This window comes from Anomaloglossus baeobatrachus, chromosome 10, assembly GCF_048569485.1.
Source record: "Anomaloglossus baeobatrachus isolate aAnoBae1 chromosome 10, aAnoBae1.hap1, whole genome shotgun sequence".
In the NCBI taxonomy this organism is placed as follows: Eukaryota; Metazoa; Chordata; class Amphibia; order Anura; family Aromobatidae; genus Anomaloglossus; species Anomaloglossus baeobatrachus.
The window spans coordinates 2,277,194-2,297,176 of record NC_134362.1 but is presented as its reverse complement, the minus strand read 5'-3'; the positions used below and the strand labels follow the sequence as shown (position 1 = coordinate 2,297,176).

At 50.8% G+C, this 19,983-nt stretch overlaps 1 protein-coding gene and 1 pseudogene across 1 annotated transcript in view; both read right to left on the bottom strand.

Moving 5' to 3' along the window:
• The window catches only part of USH1C (USH1 protein network component harmonin), a 170,729-nt gene extending 152,096 nt beyond the window's left edge, over positions 1-18,633 (bottom strand). Inside the window, 1 exon segment of the mRNA XM_075326472.1 lies at positions 18,532-18,633. Coding sequence (XP_075182587.1) covers positions 18,532-18,567 — 36 coding nt within the window. The 5' untranslated portion in view covers positions 18,568-18,633.
• Positions 549-11,608, bottom strand: LOC142255020 (uncharacterized; annotated as a pseudogene).
• Positions 18,634-19,983: the final 1,350 nt, after the last annotated feature.

Below are 19,983 nucleotides of genomic sequence, written 5' to 3'. Positions count from 1 at the left end.
CTTTACCTTTCCATCCCCAGGACAGCAGCAGAGGATCCGCCCCAAGGACAGGAAACCGCCAGGAGTAAGGCGGAGCCTCCGTACACACTATGAGGCGTTACACAGCATGAGCGCGAATCTGGTCAATTCAGCACAGAAAAACAGAAGTACAAATGCCCCAAGCAAGAGGAAGAGTGCAAGAAGAAGGGAGGGAAGAAGGAAGGCACGGTCGCGGATTCTGGAAAATCGAACTACTGCTGGGAGATTTTCCCCATGACAGCACTATTGAGTAATAAAGGAATCACTAGGGAGGTACCACCACTATATGTGCGTATCCCCCAAAGGAAGGGTCAGAAGAACCAAAGTCTAACCATAGAGCTTAGAAATGTGGGCGGTGAAGACCAAGAGGTCGCTCTGCAGATCTGCTCAGGAGGCAGTGACAGTGCGTATAGAAAAAGAAAGTAAAAGCCCTGAAATTCCCCTATTCTCTCTGAAGGGCTTCCCAAAGCATAGTCTTCATGGTTACAACCTTAATGGTGGTTGCAGAGGCCTAGTCAGAGCGTCAAGGACTAAATGGAGGGCAGGCCTTTGAGGCCAAAATAAGGGGCTACAGCTGCCATGGCGTTGATGAACCTCACCAGGGTGTTCAGCACATTTGTAGTTGAATTGAAGAACGTATCCATTGCCGACACTTGTAAAAGGTGTTCGCTGGAAGCCCTAATTCTAGAACTTTCTATAAAAATTACAACACATGACACCATGAGACCGGATTATCCCCAATTAGGTTTGTATTGAGAAAAGTTTATTTTTAAAAAAAAACCAAAACCTTCTTTAATACACTTTAGCAAGATGGAAATCACTAACTGGAAAAACAGACATACTGCTGAAATGCCACGCTGTCCAACCAAGCTCTCCACTGTGTGATGTCAGAGTGGACCCTGCGATAGGAGGATCCATAGAAGGATCGGGGGATGGAGCCATGGATGCCCTCCTACCATCAGCCGCAGCCAAGCTCTCCACTGTGTGATGTCAGAGTGCACCCTGCGATAGGAGGATCCATAGAAGGATCGGGGGACGGAGCCATAGATGCCCTCCTACCATCAGCCGCAGCCAAGCTCTCCACTGTGTGATGTCAGAGTGGATCCTGCGATAGGAGGATCCATAGAAGGATCGGGGGATGGAGCCATGGATGCCCTACTACCATCAGCCGCAGTCAAGCTCTCCACTGTGTGATGTCGGAGTGGACCCTGCGATAGAAGGATCGGGGGACAGAGCCATGGATGCCCTACTACCATCCGCCGCAACCAAGCTCTCCACTGTGTGATGTCGGAGTGGACCCTGCGATAGGAGGATCCATAGAAGGATCGGGGGACGGAGCCATAGATGCCCTCCTACCATCAGCCGCAGCCAAGCTCTCCACTGTGTGATGTCAGAGTGGATCCTGCGATAGGAGGATCCATAGAAGGATAGGGGGATGGAGCCATGGATGCCCTACTACCATCAGCCGCAGTCAAGCTCTCCACTGTGTGATGTCGGAGTGGACCCTGCGATAGAAGGATCGGGGGACAGAGCCATGGATGCCCTACTACCATCCGCCGCAACCAAGCTCTCCACTGTGTGATGTCGGCGTGGACCCTGCAATAGAAGGATCGGGGGACGGGGCCATGGATGCCCTACTGCCATCAGCCATAGCCAAGATCTCCTGGGCCAGACGGGCGCAACTGGGACTGCGACTTAATCCTTCTGGAGTGAAACTGATGGGAGTCATTTAGACTGGTGAAAAGGAATAAGCTAGGTTGGCACACCACTTTTGGAGAAGGGCATCCACCCCATAAGGGGATTCCCTGGATTTACTTTGGACCGGTTTACTCAGTTTACAAAAAGATCGACTAAATAATTCACCCCATACGAGAACAAAATTCTAAAAAAAAAAACAAAAAAAAAAAAAAAACACATTTTATGCAGGGACCACTTGTCAACATCATTTAAGTCAGGAGAAAGACAACGTTTAGGTAACCTGCCAATAAAGACAGAAGATTCTCCTCTGCTGTGACCTCCCCCAGCATCAGTCAACCCCCCCAGCGTCAGGGAACCCCCCCAACCCTCAGCATCAGTGAATCCCCCCACCCTCAGTGAACCCCACTCCCCCTGATATCAGGGAACCCCCCTCAGCATCAGGCAACCCCCCCCCCCAACCCTCAGCATCAGGGAACCTCCCCCCCCCCTCAGCATCAGTGAACCCCACTCCCCCTGGTGTCAGGGCCCCTCCCCTCGGCATCAGGGAAACCACCCCCACCCCCGGCGTCAGGGAGCCCCACTCCCCCCGGCGACAGGGAACCGCCATCCCCCCTCACTCAACGTCAGGGAACCCCCCCACCCCTCAGCATCAGGGAACCCCCCAGCACTGCTGTGTGCAGCATAAATAACAATCTCCTATCAATGTCGCTCACAGACGATGTTCTCAGGAAGATCTTTATGACTGTGATGGGTCATCAATAGAAAAAAGGCGTGCACACTAGATTGAGGGTGAGGTGCTAGTGATTGGGGAGACCCCGCTCGCATATGTATAAAGGTTACACTGCACACTCAAGCAGCAAATAAGTAATGAATTTATTCAGAATCAAAAAAGCCAAGCAAAGGAATTGAACTCAGAGGCAGATATGTAATCTCTGACGTTTCGGCCAATAGCTTTATTCATACAGTCTGCTATGAGAAATGAAGGATTTTGTGGAAAAAATACATACATATATTGTCATGAACAGCCGGGGGAGTCACTCAGAAATCCGCAGCTGTTCACTGATTTGTTACACACGACTACTCTCTAGCGCCTCCCTTGTCTGCAGGCCACTTTTGGTACTGCAGGACAATGCATAAGATGAGGCTGCTGAGCTAATAATGCCAAATATTGGAGGTCTCACAGCAAGGGTAAATGTATATATCACAGATTCCAGTATATATATATATATATATATATATATATATATATATATATATATATACATATACATATACAGTTAGGTCCAGAAATCTTTGGACAGTGACACAATTTTCGCGAGTTGGGCTCTGCATGCCACCACATTGGATTTGAAATGAAATCTCTACAACAGAATTCAAGTGCAGATTGTAACGTTTAATTTGAAGGTTTGAACAAAAATATCTGATAGAAATTGTAGGAATTGTCACATTTCTTTACAAACACTCCACATTTTAGGAGGTCAAAAGTAATTGGACAAATAAACCAAACCCAAACAAAATATTTTTATTTGCAATATTTTGTTGCGAATCCTTTGGAGGCAATCACTGCCTTAAGTCTGGAACCCATGGACATCACCAAACGCTGGGTTTCCTCCTTCTTAATGCTTTGCCAGGCCTTTACAGCCGCAGCCTTCAGGTCTTGCTTGTTTGTGGGTCTTTCCGTCTTAAGTCTGGATTTGAGCAAGTGAAATGCATGCTCAATTGGGTTAAGATCTGGTGATTGACTTGGCCATTGCAGAATGTTCCACTTTTTTGCACTCATGAACTCCTGGGTAGCTTTGGCTGTATGCTTGGGGTCATTGTCCATCTGTACTATGAAGCGCCGTCCGATCAACTTTGCGGCATTTGGCTGAATCTGGGCTGAAAGTATATCCCGGTACACTTCAGAATTCATCCGGCTACTCTTGTCTGCTGTTATGTCATCAATAAACACAAGTGACCCAGTGCCATTGAAAGCCATGCATGCCCATGCCATCACGTTGCCTCCACCATGTTTTACAGAGGATGTGGTGTGCCTTGGATCATGTGCCGTTCCCTTTCTTCACCAAACTTTTTTCTTCCCATCATTCTGGTACAGGTTGATCTTTGTCTCATCTGTCCATAGAATACTTTTCCAGAACTGAGCTGGCTTCATGAGGTGTTTTTCAGCAAATGTAACTCTGGCCTGTCTATTTTTGGAATTGATGAATGGTTTGCATCTAGATGTGAACCCTTTGTATTTACTTTCATGGAGTCTTCTCTTTACTGTTGACTTAGAGACAGATACACCTACTTCACTGAGAGTGTTCTGGACTTCAGTTGATGTTGTGAACGGGTTCTTCTTCACCAAAGAAAGTATGCGGCGATCATCCACCACTGTTGTCATCCGTGGACGCCCAGGCCTTTTTGAGTTCCCAAGCTCACCAGTCAATTCCTTTTTTCTCAGAATGTACCCGACTGTTGATTTTGCTACTCCAAGCATGTCTGCTATCTCTCTGATGGATTTTTTCTTTTTTTTCAGCCTCAGGATGTTCTGCTTCACCTCAATTGAGAGTTCCTTTGACCGCATGTTGTCTGGTCACAGCAACAGCTTCCAAATGCAAAACCACACACCTGTAATCAACCCCAGACCTTTTAACTACTTCATTGATTACAGGTTAACGAGGGAGACGCCTTCAGAGTTAATTGCAGCCCTTAGAGTCCCTTGTCCAATTACTTTTGGTCCCTTGAAAAAGAGGAGGCTATGCATTACAGAGCTATGATTCCTAAACCCTTTCTCCGATTTGGATGTGAAAACTCTCATATTGCAGCTGGGAGTGTGCACTTTCAGCCCATATTATATATATATAATTGTATTTCTGAACATGTTTTTGTAAACAGCTAAAATAACAAAACTTGTGTCACTGTCCAAATATTTCTGGCCCTGACTGTAATATATATATATATATATATATATAAAATATATATATATATATAAAATATATATATATATATAAAATATATATATATATATATATATAAAATATATATATATATATAAAATATATATATATATATATATATAAAATATATATATATATATATATATATAAAATATATATATATATAAAATATATATATATATATATATATATATATATATATATATATATATATATATATATATATATATATATATATATATATATATATATATATATATATATATATATATATATATATACATACACATATATATATACACACATACCCTTAATGATAGCACTCCAATAATTCTATGCAATAACAATTACGCTGCCACCACCGGACGTTTCACAGGCAGTCCAGGTACCAGTTACAGATAGCATAAGGCCTTTCGGGTTTATTGGATTCGTATATAAAGCATGAGGAAGAAACTATTACATTTTTATATATTTAATCCGAAAATAAGCAGTGTTTAAAAAATATACAAGAATTTACAAAAGGGAACAATACAATTGCAGTATAGACAGTTACATAAAATAAAAGGTATAAACGTGAAACTTACTAAGCTTGTGCTAAGTGGCGTCTGCTTAGGCTGCTTTCACACCTCCGGTTTTTGCTATGCGGCACAATCCGGCACTTTGCAGGAAAATCGCAACCGGTTTTTTTTGCTGCCGGTTGCGATTTTCCTGCATAGACTTTAATTAGTGCCGCATTGTGCCGCATGGCCTTGCGTTCCATCCGGTTTTTGCCGCATGCGGCAGATTTAGCTGATGCGGCGGCCGGATGGAACGTTGCCTGGCACGTTTTTTCGTGCGGCAAAAAAAACTGCATCGCGCCGCATTCGGCCGATGCGGCGCATTTTTCAATGCATGCCTATGGCGGCCGGATGCGGCAATAACCGCATCCGGCCGCCGCATGCGGTTTTTGCCACTGCGCATGCTCAGTAGCATGCCGCAAGCGGCAAAAAACGGACTGGCCGCAAAGGAAAAACTTATGCAAAGGATGCGGTGTTTTCACCGCATCCGTTGCATAGCTTGCACAGCCGGATTGAGCCGCAGAGCTCAAGCCGGATGTGTGAAAGTAGCCTTAGGGAGTGGAGGGAACTCCAGGATGGTAGAAGAACATCCAGCATCACCCTTCATGATGCCCTCCAAGTACTGACTGAGCCCCCCAGACAGGAGCTGTCTCTTATGCCCTGGCTAGCCCCCCTTGCCTGTGACATCATTTTACAGTCTCTTGTGGGCTGGGCTTGAGATGTTCACAAAGTTCCATAATTCTAGGGTTTTTCATATCTTTGCTCTTGGGTCACACAGGTGAAAGATATTAGCGTCATATTTTATCTCTCGATTTTACATTTACATTGATACCAAACAACGCCTCTAGTACGATTTTACTGGCCCATACTAATTGGTCGTGATTCCAGCGATCTCACCGTCGGGCGAGACGGTGCGCTGGGTTCCGCACGACACAGGGATTCTGGCAATATTTTTTTTATTTTTCTAGCATTAAAGCAGCACTTAAAACCTGCTTTGGGAGTTTTCCCACCAATAGCACAAAGGATTGTCTTTCTCTGCATCTACTTTTTCTGTAGATCTTCCATCACCCATGTCGTAAATACCTTAAGCTTACAGGCCGATCAGATAATCGTCATGACGATCTGTGGCTGAGGGTGGAAACGAAGGGGGTGAAGAACCTTCAACAGTTTTACATGACACCTCCCCCTTTTTGAGGTAGCATGGGATATTGATTTGCCAATCGTCTCCTAAGCCTACCTCGCTGGCATCCCCCTGCCGGGACAACCCGTCAGCGTTGCCATGCTCAACAACCTTCCTGTGTTGAATGGTAAAATCATACTGCTGTAGTGCCAAGCTCCACCGCAGTAGCTTACCATTGTCGCTGGCCACCCGGTGTAGCCAGCTGAGAGGGTTGTGGTCTGTTACTATGGTGAAGTTGCGTCCATATAGGTAGGGCTGCAGCTTCCGCAGAGCCCACACTATAGCGAGGCACTCCTTCTCCACAGTGGCGTAGGCCACTTCCCGGGATAAGAGCTTACGGCTGAGAAACACCACCGGATGCTCTTCTCCCTTCCCATTTACCTGACTGAGTTCTGCACCCAGGCCAAATGCACTGGCATCTGTCTGAACTATGAACCGTCGGGTGAAGTCTGGGGCTTGTAGGGTTGGCGAATTGGCGAGGGCAGCTTTCGGTGCTCTGAAGGACCGTTCACAGTCATCTGTCCAGGTGACCACTTGCGGTAGCTTCTTTTTGGTGAGGTCCGTCAACGGCTTAGCAAGAGCACTATAGTTAGGAACGAACTTCCTATTAGTACCCTGCCGTACCCAAGAAGGACATCACCTGCTTCTTTGACTTGGGGGTAGGCCAGGAGGTGATGGCATCAACCTTCCCTGGCTCTGGTTTCAGGGTCCCGCCACCCACTCGGTGTCCGAGGTACTGTACCTCTGTCATACCAATCTGACACTTCCCTGGCTTTATAGTCAGCCCAGCGCTTTGGATCCGCCTGAGCACCTGCTCCAGGTGCCCCAGGTGTTCCTCCCAAGTGGGACTAAAGATGGCAATGTCATCCAGGTAAGCGACTGCAAACCCTCCTAGTCCCTCAAGCAGCTGGTCAACCAATCGCTGGAAAGTGGCAGGAGCATTCCTCATGCCAAAGGGCATGACGAGGGATTCGTACAGCCCGAATGGGGTGATGAAGGCGGACCTTTCTTGTGCTTCCTTGGACATAGGAATCTGCCAGTACCCTCGACTCAGGTCCATGATGGTCAGGTACCGTGCCCCTGCAAAGCAATCCAGTAGCTCATCGATGCATGGCATTGGGTACGCATCGGGTGCTGTGATTGCATTTAGCATTCTGTAGTCCACACAAAACCAGGTTGTCCGTTCCTTTTTTGGAACCAAAACTACAGGCGAGGCCCATGCACTTTTGGACCTCTGGATCACTCCCAGGACTAGCATGTCATCGATCTCCCTTTTTATGTCCTTTTGTACCTCTAGGGAGACACGGTATGGGGGTTGACGGACAGGGGAATGACTCCCTGTGTCCACCTGGTGGGTGGCTAGGAATGTCTTCCCTGGGACATTCGTGAAGGTCATCAGGTAGGACCGGAATACCTCCCACAGCTGGGACCTTTGGTCCATGGATAGCTGTGGGTTGAATGCCGCCTCCTCGATAGACCCTTCATCCCGGGGCGAGCAAGTCCACCAAGACTTCACCTTCGCCTTCCTTGGGAAGACTACACACGGGAAGGGCAAAGGCTTCTCTGTCATGATGAGCTTTCATCATGTTCATCCCCGACTGGAACACGGGGGCATCCGCTACGTCTTGAGGAAAGAAGGTTTAATCATAATCACAGATGAGGATTCTTTACTGTACGAGCAGTGAGACTTTGGAACTCTCTGCCGCATGATGTTGTAATGAGTGATTCACTACTAACATTTAAGCAGAGCCTGGATGCCTTTCTTGAAAAATTTAATATTACCAGTTATGTATATTAGATTTTATGACAGGGTATTGATCCAGGGAACTAGTCTGATTGCCGGATGTGGAGTCAGGAAGGAAATCTTTTCCCCATTGGAACTTGTTTGCCACATTGGGGTTTTTTTGCCTTCCTCTGGATCAACATGTTAGGCTACGGGTTGAACTAGATGGACTTAGAGTCTCCCTTCAACCTTAAAAACTATGATACTATGATGTTGACATGGTAGACCTTTTGCCTCTTCTTGGCATGGTAGATGGTAACCACGTAGTTTACGTCATTGAGGCGCTGATGCACAAGGTATGGACCCTCCCAGGCCGCCTGAAGCTTGTTCTGAGTCATTGGGACTAGGACCCACACCTTCTGACCCACTTCGTACACCCGCTCTCGAGCGTGTTGGTCGTACCAGAGCTTCTGGGCTTGCACCATATTCTCATGCACCATCTGCGTCATTGACTGCATTTTGTCACGGAGCCGGATGACATACTCCACAACGGACACTTCTGGGGAGTTCAGTTCCTCTTCCCAGGATTCCCTTACCAGACGAAGGGGCCCCCGGACTCGTCTGCCATACAGGAGCTCGAAGGGGGAAAACCCCGTTGAGGCCTGTGGTACCTCCCTGTAAGTAAACAACAGGTGTGAGAGATACCTCTCCCAGTCGCGTCCATGTGACTCAACCAGCATCTTAAGTATCTGCTTAAGGGTACCATTAAATCGCTCACACAAACCATTGGTCTGTGGGTGATAAGCGCTTGATATTAGATGCCGCACCTGCATTTTCTTACAGAGAGCCTCCATTAGACGAGACATGAACTGAGTCCCCTGGTTGGTAAGCATCTCCCTGGGAAATCCTACTCTGGAGAATATGGCCAGGAAGGCATCTGCCACCTTATCAGCCCTAACTGAGGACAGAGCCACTGCCTCCGGATACCATAGTCTACCACAGTAAGGCTATGTGTCCACGGGAGAATGTAGCTGCGGATTTTTCTGCATCAAAATCCGCAGCTTTCCCGCAAAATCCGCACCTTTTCAAAGGTGCGGATTTACCGCGGATTTTTTTTTTCTTTTTCCCAATTTTAAAGCCAAAATCCGGATGAAAATCCGCAACAATAATTGACATGTTGCAGATTTTTCCGGATCAAAATCCGCACAAAATCCGCTGCGGAAAAATCCGCAGCGTGGGCACAGCATTTCCAAAATGCCATAGAAATGGCTGGGAAGTGCCTGAGCTGCAGATTTTCGGGAAATCTGCGGCTTTTCCGTGAGAAATCCGTGGCAAAATCCGCGCATTTTCCGCAGCGTGGGCACATAGCCTAAGGATGAAACGTTTTCCAGAGCTGCTGGGGATGGCCAGACGATGTCCACAGCGACCCTCTGGAAAGGCTCCTCTATAACCGGCAAAGATCAGGGGAGCTTTGGAAGCAGGCCCTGACTTTCCCACTCTTTGGCATGTGATACAGGAGCGGCAGTAATTGGCAACATCTGTCCCCATTTTGGGCCAATAGAAGTGGTGAGACAGCTGGGCCTTGGTTTTGCTGACCCCCAAGTGTCCGGCGAGTGGGATCTCATGGGCAATCCGCAGCAACTCACTCCTAAAGCGGTGAGGCACCACCAGCTGTCTTTCCTTCAGCCACTCTTGTTGGGGGTTACAGGGAACAGTCTCCCGGTACAACCTCCCCTGGTCCCAGAATACCCTCTCCTTATCGGTCTTGGAGGAGGGCTTCTCTGCGAGGTTCCGTAACGTCTCTAGACTGGCATCAGTTCGTAGAGCCACCTGGAACTCTTGGCTAGAGGCAGCCAAAAGTGACGTTAAGGTTCCAACCTCACCGGGACCCTCTGGGCCCTGCTCTGGGTCAGTAACCAGTTCAGTTATCCCTCTGGGTGAAGAGGGGTCAGAAGGCAAGGTTTCATTTGCGTTCTGGGCACTCTGACTGCGGGTGACAGCACCGATGAAGGCTGTCTCCCCCGGGAATAACCATTCTTCCCTATCAGCCTGACAGGTACTACTGGCTGTGTCACTGTCCGCTGTGACACTGCTCAGCTGCATTTAACCACTGTCCTCATGGTTCCCATGTCTGCCTCCATCTCTGTCAGCACAGACACTACCTTGGGGTCGTCCTCAGCCACGTCACCCTGCAGCGTGGCATGGCTGAGTTCCCCTGTACAAACCTCCACTTTATTACCATACACAACATTTGTAATCACGTTCTGGATATACGCATTCGGGTCACATGACTTATCAACAACATTTGCATCACATGATTTAACAACATTTGTATCACATGACTTATTGGATTCGGGAGGATCATTAGGGAAAAATTGTGCAACCAATCGCCCAAGATCAGTCCCCAATAAAACATTGGTTGGTAGATGTTCGTCCACCCCCACTTCCCTCTACCCTCTCCCAGCACCCCAGTCGAGGGGAACAAGGGCCATTGGGAAGGATTGGTGAACACCCCCAGCCACAGTGACAGTCAGGAGTTTTCCCGGGATAAAGTTTTCAGGGGGTACCAGTTCGGGGCGGACCAGTGTTCTGTCGGCCCCAGTGTCCTTGAGCCCCACAAGGAGGGTTCCACCCACAGTGACGGGGTGTAGGTTTTCGCAGGCCCTACCACCCACCTCCCTTGCCAAAAGGACAGTTTCACCAGGCCCTTGGGCCTTGGATGTGGGGTTACTCTTCTGCCTCTCTGGACAAGCGGAGCTGAGGTGTCCAGGCTGGTTGCAGGAAAAACACCTGCCAGTGTCAGAGGTGGGCTGGGCACTGGTGGATGACACAGGACCTACGGGAGGTCGGCTAGTAGGGGCAGGGGTGGTCGTAGTTGTCATCTTACCCCCTTTCCAGCTGACGGTGGATGGCTTCCGCACCCCCGATGGACGGTTGGCCTCATAGATGTCAGCAATCTGTGCTGCTGTATTCGCATCTTTTGGTTCCCGGTCCATCACGAACTGTCGCATGTCTGCAGAACACAAGTGTAGGAATTGGTCCTTTACCATCAGGTCTGTTATCTGCTCACCAGTGGTGGCGGACAGTCCTTGGGCCCATTGGTTAAAGTTTGTCCGGAGCCCATCCACAAAGTCTCTGTTGCTGTCGTGAGGTCCATGCTGGAGGGTCCGGAACTTTTTGAGGTACATCTCTGGAGTCAGCTGATACTTCCGTATTAGGGCCTGCTTTATGGCCTCATAGTCTCCACTCTGCTCTTGAGGGAGACTGGCAAACGCGTCCAGGGCTTTGCCTCGCAGCCCTGGGGTTAAGTATTGTGCCCATTGTGCTGAGGGCAACTGGTACTGCAAGCAAGTCTTTTCAAATCCCCTCAGAAAGGTGTCCAGGTCCCCGTCCTTTTCCATCACAGGAAAGTGCTCCGGTCGGGGCTTAAAGCTGCTGGCATTATTGGACTCACCGTTTAGTGAGGAAGATGTCTGCTGCCGGGCTTTGAGGATATTCAATTCATGGTCTCTCTGTGCTTGGCGCTCTCGCTCGGCTCTCTCAGCCTCTTGATCAGCTCTCTCAGCCTGGGCCTGGCGCTCGGCTCTCTCATGAAATTGCTGAATGAGGTTCAGCCGTCCCGCCTGGTCATCTGCAGTGAGTTGTTGTAGGGCCATCTGCATGTAGGAGTCCATGTTGCCCCGGTCACTGCTCTGGCTTGCAGTTGATGGTGGGGACTCTGCAGCAGCCCCGTCCTGGGCTTGGCTTGCCTCCCCTTCTTCAGCACTGGGGGAAATGAACGTGCTCTGCGTCCCATTGTAAAAGTTCTTTAATGAGGTCTTGCCTCGTTTTGCTATGGCCATCAATCAACTTGGATCTGCAGAGTGCAGCAAGAACCTCCTTCTTCTGCTGATTGTACCAGGCTTCGGTCACAGCATCCATTATTACCAAATAAAAGATAGGATAGAAAAACAAGAGAGAGGGGAGGGGGTAACTGCTACACGTACAGTATTGTTTCAGGTAACTTTAAACACTGAGTTCGATCCTCAAAACTTTTGCAAGTTTTTAGTGAAAGCGATGATTGCTCAAACCAGATCACTAATGCTCTAAATCCCACCGCTTGCCACCAATTTGTCATGAACAGCCGGGGGAGTCACTCAGAAATCCGCAGCTGTTCACTGATTTGTTACACACGACTACTCTCTAGCGCCTCCCTTGTCTGCAGGCCACTTTTGGTACTGCAGGACAATGCATAAGATAAGGCTGCTGAGCTAATAATGCCAAATATTGGAGGTCTCACAGCAAGGGTAAATGTATATATCACCGATTCCCGCTAATGGAATATATAAATATACACCTCGGTACCTTTAATGATAGCACTCCAATAATTCTATGCAATAACAAATTACGCTGCCACCACCCAGACTTTCTACAGGGAGCTGGGGACCCGTTACAGATAGCATAAGGCCCTTCGGGTTTATTGGATTCGTATATAAAGCATGAGGAAGAAACTATTAAATTTTTATATATTTAATCCGAAAATAGGCAGTGTTTAAAAGATATACAAGAATTTACAAAAGGGAACAATACAATTGCAGTATAGACAGTTACATAAAATAAAAGGTATAAACGTGAAACTTACTAAGCTTGTGCCATAGAAGTGGCGTCTACTTAGGGAGTGGAGGGAACTCCAAGATGGTAGAAGAACGGCCAGCATCACCCTTCATGATGCCCTCCAAGTACTAACAGATTCCCCCCCAGACAGGAGCTGTCTCTTATGCCCTGGCTAGCCCCCCTTGCCTGTAACATCATTTTACAGTCTCTTGTGGGCTGGGCTTGAGATGTTCACAAAGTTCCATAATTCTAGGGTTTTTCATATCTTTGCTCTTGGGTCACACAGGTGAAAGATATTAGCGTCATATTTTATCTTGATTTTACATTTACATTGATACCAAACACAACGCCTCTAGTACGATTTTACTGGTCAATACTAATTGGTCGTGATTCCGACGATCTCCCCGTCGGGCAAGACGGTGCGCTGGGTTCCGCACGACGCAGGGATTCTGGCAATATGTTTTTCGTTTTTCTAGCATTAAAGCAGCACTTAAAACCTGCTTTGGGAGTTTTTCCACCAATAGCACAAAGGATTGTCTTTCTCTGCATCTACCTTTTCTGTAGATCTTCCATCACCCATGTCGTAAATACCTTAAGCTTCCAGGCCGATCAGATAATCGTCATGACGATCTGTGGCTGAGGGTGGAAATGAGGGGGGTGAAGAACCTTCAACAGTTTTACATGACATACATATATACATACATACATACATATATATAATAGTATATCATTTCACCTATACCCACAGGTAAAACACCTCTATACCACTTAAATGACAAACCTCTATTCTCAGATTTTTTCCTCATTTTTTCTATATTCTTCACTTCTCAGCTATTTTCTCTGGAACTGTGAACCCTCCTGGGCAGGTAATATATACCTGATCTAATCCTTTATAATACTCATCTCCTGCATATTCTGGCTATTTGATGCACACTTTGCAGAATATTTGGTGACTGTTATTCACTTCTGAAATGATATTCTATTATACACATATATATATATATATATACATTTTTATATGTCAGATGTGCAAAACTGTTGCTAGTTTAACTCGGGCTCTTCTAATCAAACTCATATGTGTCAGCTCACTAGTGGTTACGTGGGCTGGGCTAACTAACTATATAGAAGCCCTCTTCATACTAGTACATCAGTTTTGTCTTGGGACCGTGAAGAAGGCGGCTGCGTCCGCCGAAACGCGTAGTCCATACTGCATATACCTTGCACTTAACTTGTCAAGAGCTCTGGAATTTTTTATTCTTAGATAATAAAGTCAGAGAAAAAAAAACAACTTTTTTTGCCCTTTGGAGTCATTCTGCCTTGCTGGATCCTTCTTCAGCTTGTTATATATGTATTTTATTTTCCTTGGACAGGAGCCGTATCTGTGTTCATTTCTTTATTATTGTAGAAATATGTTTTTTACTTCTATTATGTAGTATTTTCTTTGTCCTTTTGTATTTTTCTCATAGCAGCCTGTGAATGAGGCGATTGGCGGAAGCGTCAGGGGTGACAGATCTGCCTCTAGGAGTGCAATTCCTTTGCTTGGCTTTTTTGATTCTGAATAAATTCGGAGTGTGCAGTGTACCCTTTATACATCTGATATAAATGTTTATACATGTGATGGGTCATCAGCTGACCCCCGGCTGTCGTGACAACCCATCGGCACCCCGTGATAACGTGATGGGGCCACCTATGCAAGCGGGTAATGAAAAGCCTCCTGCCACCACGTGTTAAATCCTGCTGTCAGATTGACAGCGGGATTTAACTGGTTAACCGCCATGGGCAGCACTCCAATCCGCTGCGGCTGTTAGGCAGATGATGGCGGATCAGATCAGATGACGTACGCAGGGAAAGATGAAAGACACGGCCTATGACGTACATAGCATTCATGGGTCGTTCAGGGGTTAAATACCAGATAGTCTGGGGTAGAGCATTACAAATAACTGTCGCAAAACTAGAGGAGTCGTGGAGGCGGAAGTGGGAGATTGGAATTCTAGAGGAGAAAGGAGAGGACGGGCAGGCAATAACCAGAAGTGAGGAGATACAGGGTGGATAAGAGCGGCATCGGTGAGCAAGGAGTTACTATTGTATTATGTAGCGGATGCGTAACCAATGCAATGACTGGGAAAAGGTGGAGGCATCAGTGTAGCAGCTGGACAGAAAAATGAAGCGGTGGTAAGGGAAGAAGTGTATAAATGAGTGTTCAGTGCCCCATATCTGTATCTGCACGCTGGGGGTGATCGGCCTCTGGAACCTCGCTTACCGCCCCCAGGGGGAGGAGAGGGTGGGAGTGATCGGCCTCTGGGACCTCGCTTAGTGCCCCCAGGGGGAGGAGAGGGTGGGAGTGATCGGCCTCTGGGACCTCGCTTAGTGCCCCCAGGGGGAGGAGAGGGTGGGAGTGATCGGCCTCTAATACCTCGCTTAGTGCCCCCAGGGGGAGGGGAAGGTGGGAGTGATCGGCCTCTGTGACCTCGCTTAGTGCCCCAAGGGGGAGGGGAAGGTGGGAGTGATCAGCCTCTGGTACCTCGCTTAGTGCCCCCCGGGGGAGGGGAAGGTGGGAGTGATCAGCCTCTGGTACCTCGCTTAGTGTCCCCAGGGGGAGGGGAAGGTGGGAGTGATCGGCCTCTGGTACCTTGCTTAGTGCCCCCAGGGGGAGGGGAAGGTGGGAGTGATCGGCCTCTGGTACCTCGATTAGCGCCCCCAGGGGGAGGAGAAGGTGGGAGTGATCAGCCTCTGGTACCTCGATTAGCGCCCCCAGGGAAGGTGGGAGTGATCGGCCTCTTGTACCTCGCTTAGTGCCCCCAGGGGGAGGAGAGGGTGGGAGTGATCGGCCTCTGGTACCTCGCTTAGTGCCCCCAGGGGGAGGAGAGGGTGGGAGTGATCGGCCTCTGGGACCTCACTTAGTGCCCCCAGGGGGAGGGGAAGGTGGGAGTGATCGGCCTCTGGTACCTCGCTTAGTGCCCCCAGGGGGAGGGGAAGGTGGGAGTGATCGGCCTCTGGGACCTCGCTTAGTGCCCCCAGGGGGAGGGGAAGGTGGGAGTGATCGGCCTCTGGGACCTCGCTTAGTGCCCCGAGGGGAAGGTGGGAGTGATCGGCCTCTGGTACTTCACTTAGTGCCCCCAGGGGGAGGGGAAGGTGGGAGTGATCGGCCTCTGGTACCTCACTTAGTGCCCCCAGGGGGAGGGGAAGGTGGGAGTGATCGGCCTCTGGGACCTCGCTTAGTGCCCCCAGGGGGAGGGGAAGGTGGGAGTGATCGGCCTCTGGGACCTCGCTTAGTGCCCCCAGGGGGAGGGGAAGGTGGGAGTGATCAGCCTCTGGTACCTCGCTTAGTGCCCCCGGGGGAGGGGAAGGTGGGAGTGATCAGCCTCTGGTACCTCGCTTAGTGCCCCCAGGGGGAGGGGAAGGTGGGAGTGATCGGCCTCTGGGACCTCGCTTAGTGCCCCCAGGGGGAGGGGAAGGTGGGAGTGATCGGCCTCTGGGACCTCACTTAGTGCCCCCAGGGGGAGGGGAAGGTGGGAGTGATCGGCCTCTGGGACCTCGCTTAGTGCCCCCAGGGGGAGGGGAAGGTGGGAGTGATCGGCCTCTGGGACCTCGCTTAGTGCCCCCAGGGGGAGGGGAAGGTGGGAGTGATCGGCCTCTGGTACCTCGCTTAGTGCCCCCAGGGGGAGGGGAAGGTGGGAGTGATCAGCCTCTGGGACCTCGCTTAGTGCCCCCAGGGGGTGGGGAAGGTGGGAGTGATCGGCCTCTGGTACCTCGCTTAGTGCCCCCAGGGGGTGGGGAAGGTGGGAGTGATCGGCCTCTGGTACCTCGCTTAGTGCCCCCAGGGGGAGGGGAAGGTGGGAGTGATCGGCCTCTGGGACCTCGCTTAGTGCCCCCAGGGGGAGGGGAAGGTGGGAGTGATCGGCCTCTGGTACCTCGCTTAGTGCCCCCAGGGGGAGGGGAAGGTGGGAGTGATCAGCCTCTGGGACCTCGCTTAGTGCCCCCAGGGGGTGGGGAAGGTGGGAGTGATCGGCCTCTGGTACCTCGCTTAGTGCCCCCAGGGGGTGGGGAAGGTGGGAGTGATCAGCCTCTGGGACCTCGCTTAGTGCCCCCAGGGGGAGGGGAAGGTGGGAGTGATCGGCCTCTGGGACCTCGCTTAGTGCCCCCAGGGGGAGGGGAAGGTGGGAGTGATCGGCCTCTGGTACCTCGCTTAGTGCCCCCAGGGGGAGGGGAAGGTGGGAGTGATCAGCCTCTGGGACCTCGCTTAGTGCCCCCAGGGGGTGGGGAAGGTGGGAGTGATCGGCCTCTGGTACCTCGCTTAGTGCCCCCAGGGGGAGGGGAAGGTGGGAGTGATCGGCCTCTGGGACCTCGCTTAGTGCCCCCAGGGGGAGGGGAAGGTGGGAGTGATCGGCCTCTGGTACCTCGCTTAGTGCCCCCAGGGGGAGGGGAAGGTGGGAGTGATCGGCCTCTGGGACCTCGCTTAGTGCCCCCAGGGGGAGGGGAAGGTGGGAGTGATCGGCCTCTGGGACCTCGCTTAGTGCCCCCAGGGGGAGGGGAAGGTGGGAGTGATCGGCCTCTGGTACCTCGCTTAGTGCCCCCAGGGGGAGGGGAAGGTGGGAGTGATCAGCCTCTGGGACCTCGCTTAGTGCCCCCAGGGGGTGGGGAAGGTGGGAGTGATCGGCCTCTGGTACCTCGCTTAGTGCCCCCAGGGGGTGGGGAAGGTGGGAGTGATCGGCCTCTGGTACCTCGCTTAGTGCCCCCAGGGGGAGGGGAAGGTGGGAGTGATCGGCCTCTGGGACCTCGCTTAGTGCCCCCAGGGGGAGGGGAAGGTGGGAGTGATCGGCCTCTGGTACCTCGCTTAGTGCCCCCAGGGGGAGGGGAAGGTGGGAGTGATCAGCCTCTGGGACCTCGCTTAGTGCCCCCAGGGGGTGGGGAAGGTGGGAGTGATCGGCCTCTGGTACCTCGCTTAGTGCCCCCAGGGGGTGGGGAAGGTGGGAGTGATCGGCCTCTGGTACCTCGCTTAGTGCCCCCAGGGGGAGGGGAAGGTGGGAGTGATCGGCCTCTGGGACCTCGCTTAGTGCCCCCAGGGGGAGGGGAAGGTGGGAGTGATCGGCCTCTGGTACCTCGCTTAGTGCCCCCAGGGGGAGGGGAAGGTGGGAGTGATCGGCCTCTGGGACCTCGCTTAGTGCCCCCAGGGGGAGGGGAAGGTGGGAGTGATCGGCCTCTGGGACCTCGCTTAGTGCCCCCAGGGGGAGGGGAAGGTGGGAGTGATCAGCCTCTGGGACCTCGCTTAGTGCCCCCAGGGGGAGGGGAAGGTGGGAGTGATCGGCCTCTGGGACCTCGCTTAGTGCCCCCAGGGGGTGGGGAAGGTGGGAGTGATCGGCCTCTGGTACCTCGCTTAGTGCCCCCAGGGGGAGGGGAAGGTGGGAGTGATCAGCCTCTGGGACCTCGCTTAGTGCCCCCAGGGGGTGGGGAAGGTGGGAGTGATCGGCCTCTGGTACCTCGCTTAGTGCCCCCAGGGGGTGGGGAAGGTGGGAGTGATCGGCCTCTGGTACCTCGCTTAGTGCCCCCAGGGGGAGGGGGTGCAACCCAAACCCATTATAAGAAAGAATGAGGGTAGGGGGTGGGGCCTGGATGGAATGACGGGCACAGGGGGTGGAGCCTATACAGCGAGGAAAGGGGGCTGGAGGAAAAAGAAAAGCAGCAAAACCCGTCATCATGATGAGGTCATAAGCGCAAGGGGCGTGTCCTCCACTAGTGACGTCAGCAGCACGACACAGAGGGGACAGCACCCGGACGGGCCCTTCAGAGAGCTCCGGGTGCGGGTGAGGCGCCGCTCGTCCTCACCTTGTGCCGGAACTCCCGGGCGATCCTCCGCTCCATGGCGCTCACTGACCGGTATACCGAGGACTTTGCCCCGGAGCGGAGAGGGCGGGGCCACACCAGGCACGACGCTGATTGGTTCCTCCAGCGCGCTGAAAGCACCTGCTGATAATAAACAATCTGACCACGCCCACAGCGCCGGCCAATGAAGAACGAGAAAGAAACTCCGGTCAGATATGTATGTGTGTGACGTATTGAGGAGATATATATGTATATATACACCGTGTGTGACTTATGTGAGGAGATATATGTACACATACACCGTGTGTGACTTATGTGAGGAGATATATATGTATATATACACCGTGTGTGACGTATTGAGGAGATATATATGTATATATACACCGTGTGTGACGTATGTGAGGAGATATATGTACACATACACCGTGTGTGACTTATGTGAGGAGATATATATGTATATACACACCGTGTGTGACGTATGTGAGGAGATATATGTACACATACACCGTGTGTGACTTATGTGAGGACATATATATGTATATATACACCGTGTGTGACGTATGTAAGGAGATATATGTATATACACACCGTGTGTGACGTATGTGAGGAGATATATGTACACATACACCGTGTGTGACGTATGTGAGGAGATATATATGTATATATACACCGTGTGTGACGTATGTGAGGAGATATATGTACACATACACCGTGTGTGACTTATGTGAGGAGATATATTATTATTATTATTATTATTATTGTTTATTTATAGAGCACCATTGATTCCATGGTGCTGTACATGAGGGGGTTACATACAGAATACATGTACACGTTACAATAGACAGACTAGCACAGGGGGAAGAGGGCCCTGCCCTTGCGGGCTTACATCCTAAAGGATTTTGGGGAGGAGGCAGTAGGTGGGGTGTAGGTGGGGCGGCAGCTCCGCACGGTGGTGGGGCGGCAGCTCCGCACGGTGGTGGGGCGGCAGCTCCGCACGGTGGTGGGGCGGCAGCTCCGCACGGTGGTGGGGCGGCAGCTCCGCACGGTGGTGGGGCGGCAGCTCCGCACGGTGGTGGGGCGGCAGCTCCGCACGGTGGTGGGGCGGCAGCTCCGCACGGTGGTGGGGCGGCAGCTCCGCACGGTGGTGGGGCGGCAGCTCCGCACGGTGGTGAAGCAGTGAGGTCATTGAAGGTTATAGGCATTTCTGAACAGATGAGTCTTTAGGTTCCGTTTGAAGCTTGCGAGTGTAGTAGATAGTCTGACGTGTTGAGGCAGCGAGTTCCAGGAGACTGGGGATGCTCGGGAGAAGTCTTGGAGTCGGTTGCATGAGGAGCGAATGAGAGAGGAGGATAGAAGGAGATCTTGGGAGGACCGGAGGTTACGTTTTGGAGTGTAGCGAGAGATTAGTTCAGAGATATATGGAGGAGACAGATTATGGATAGCTTTGTAGGTCAG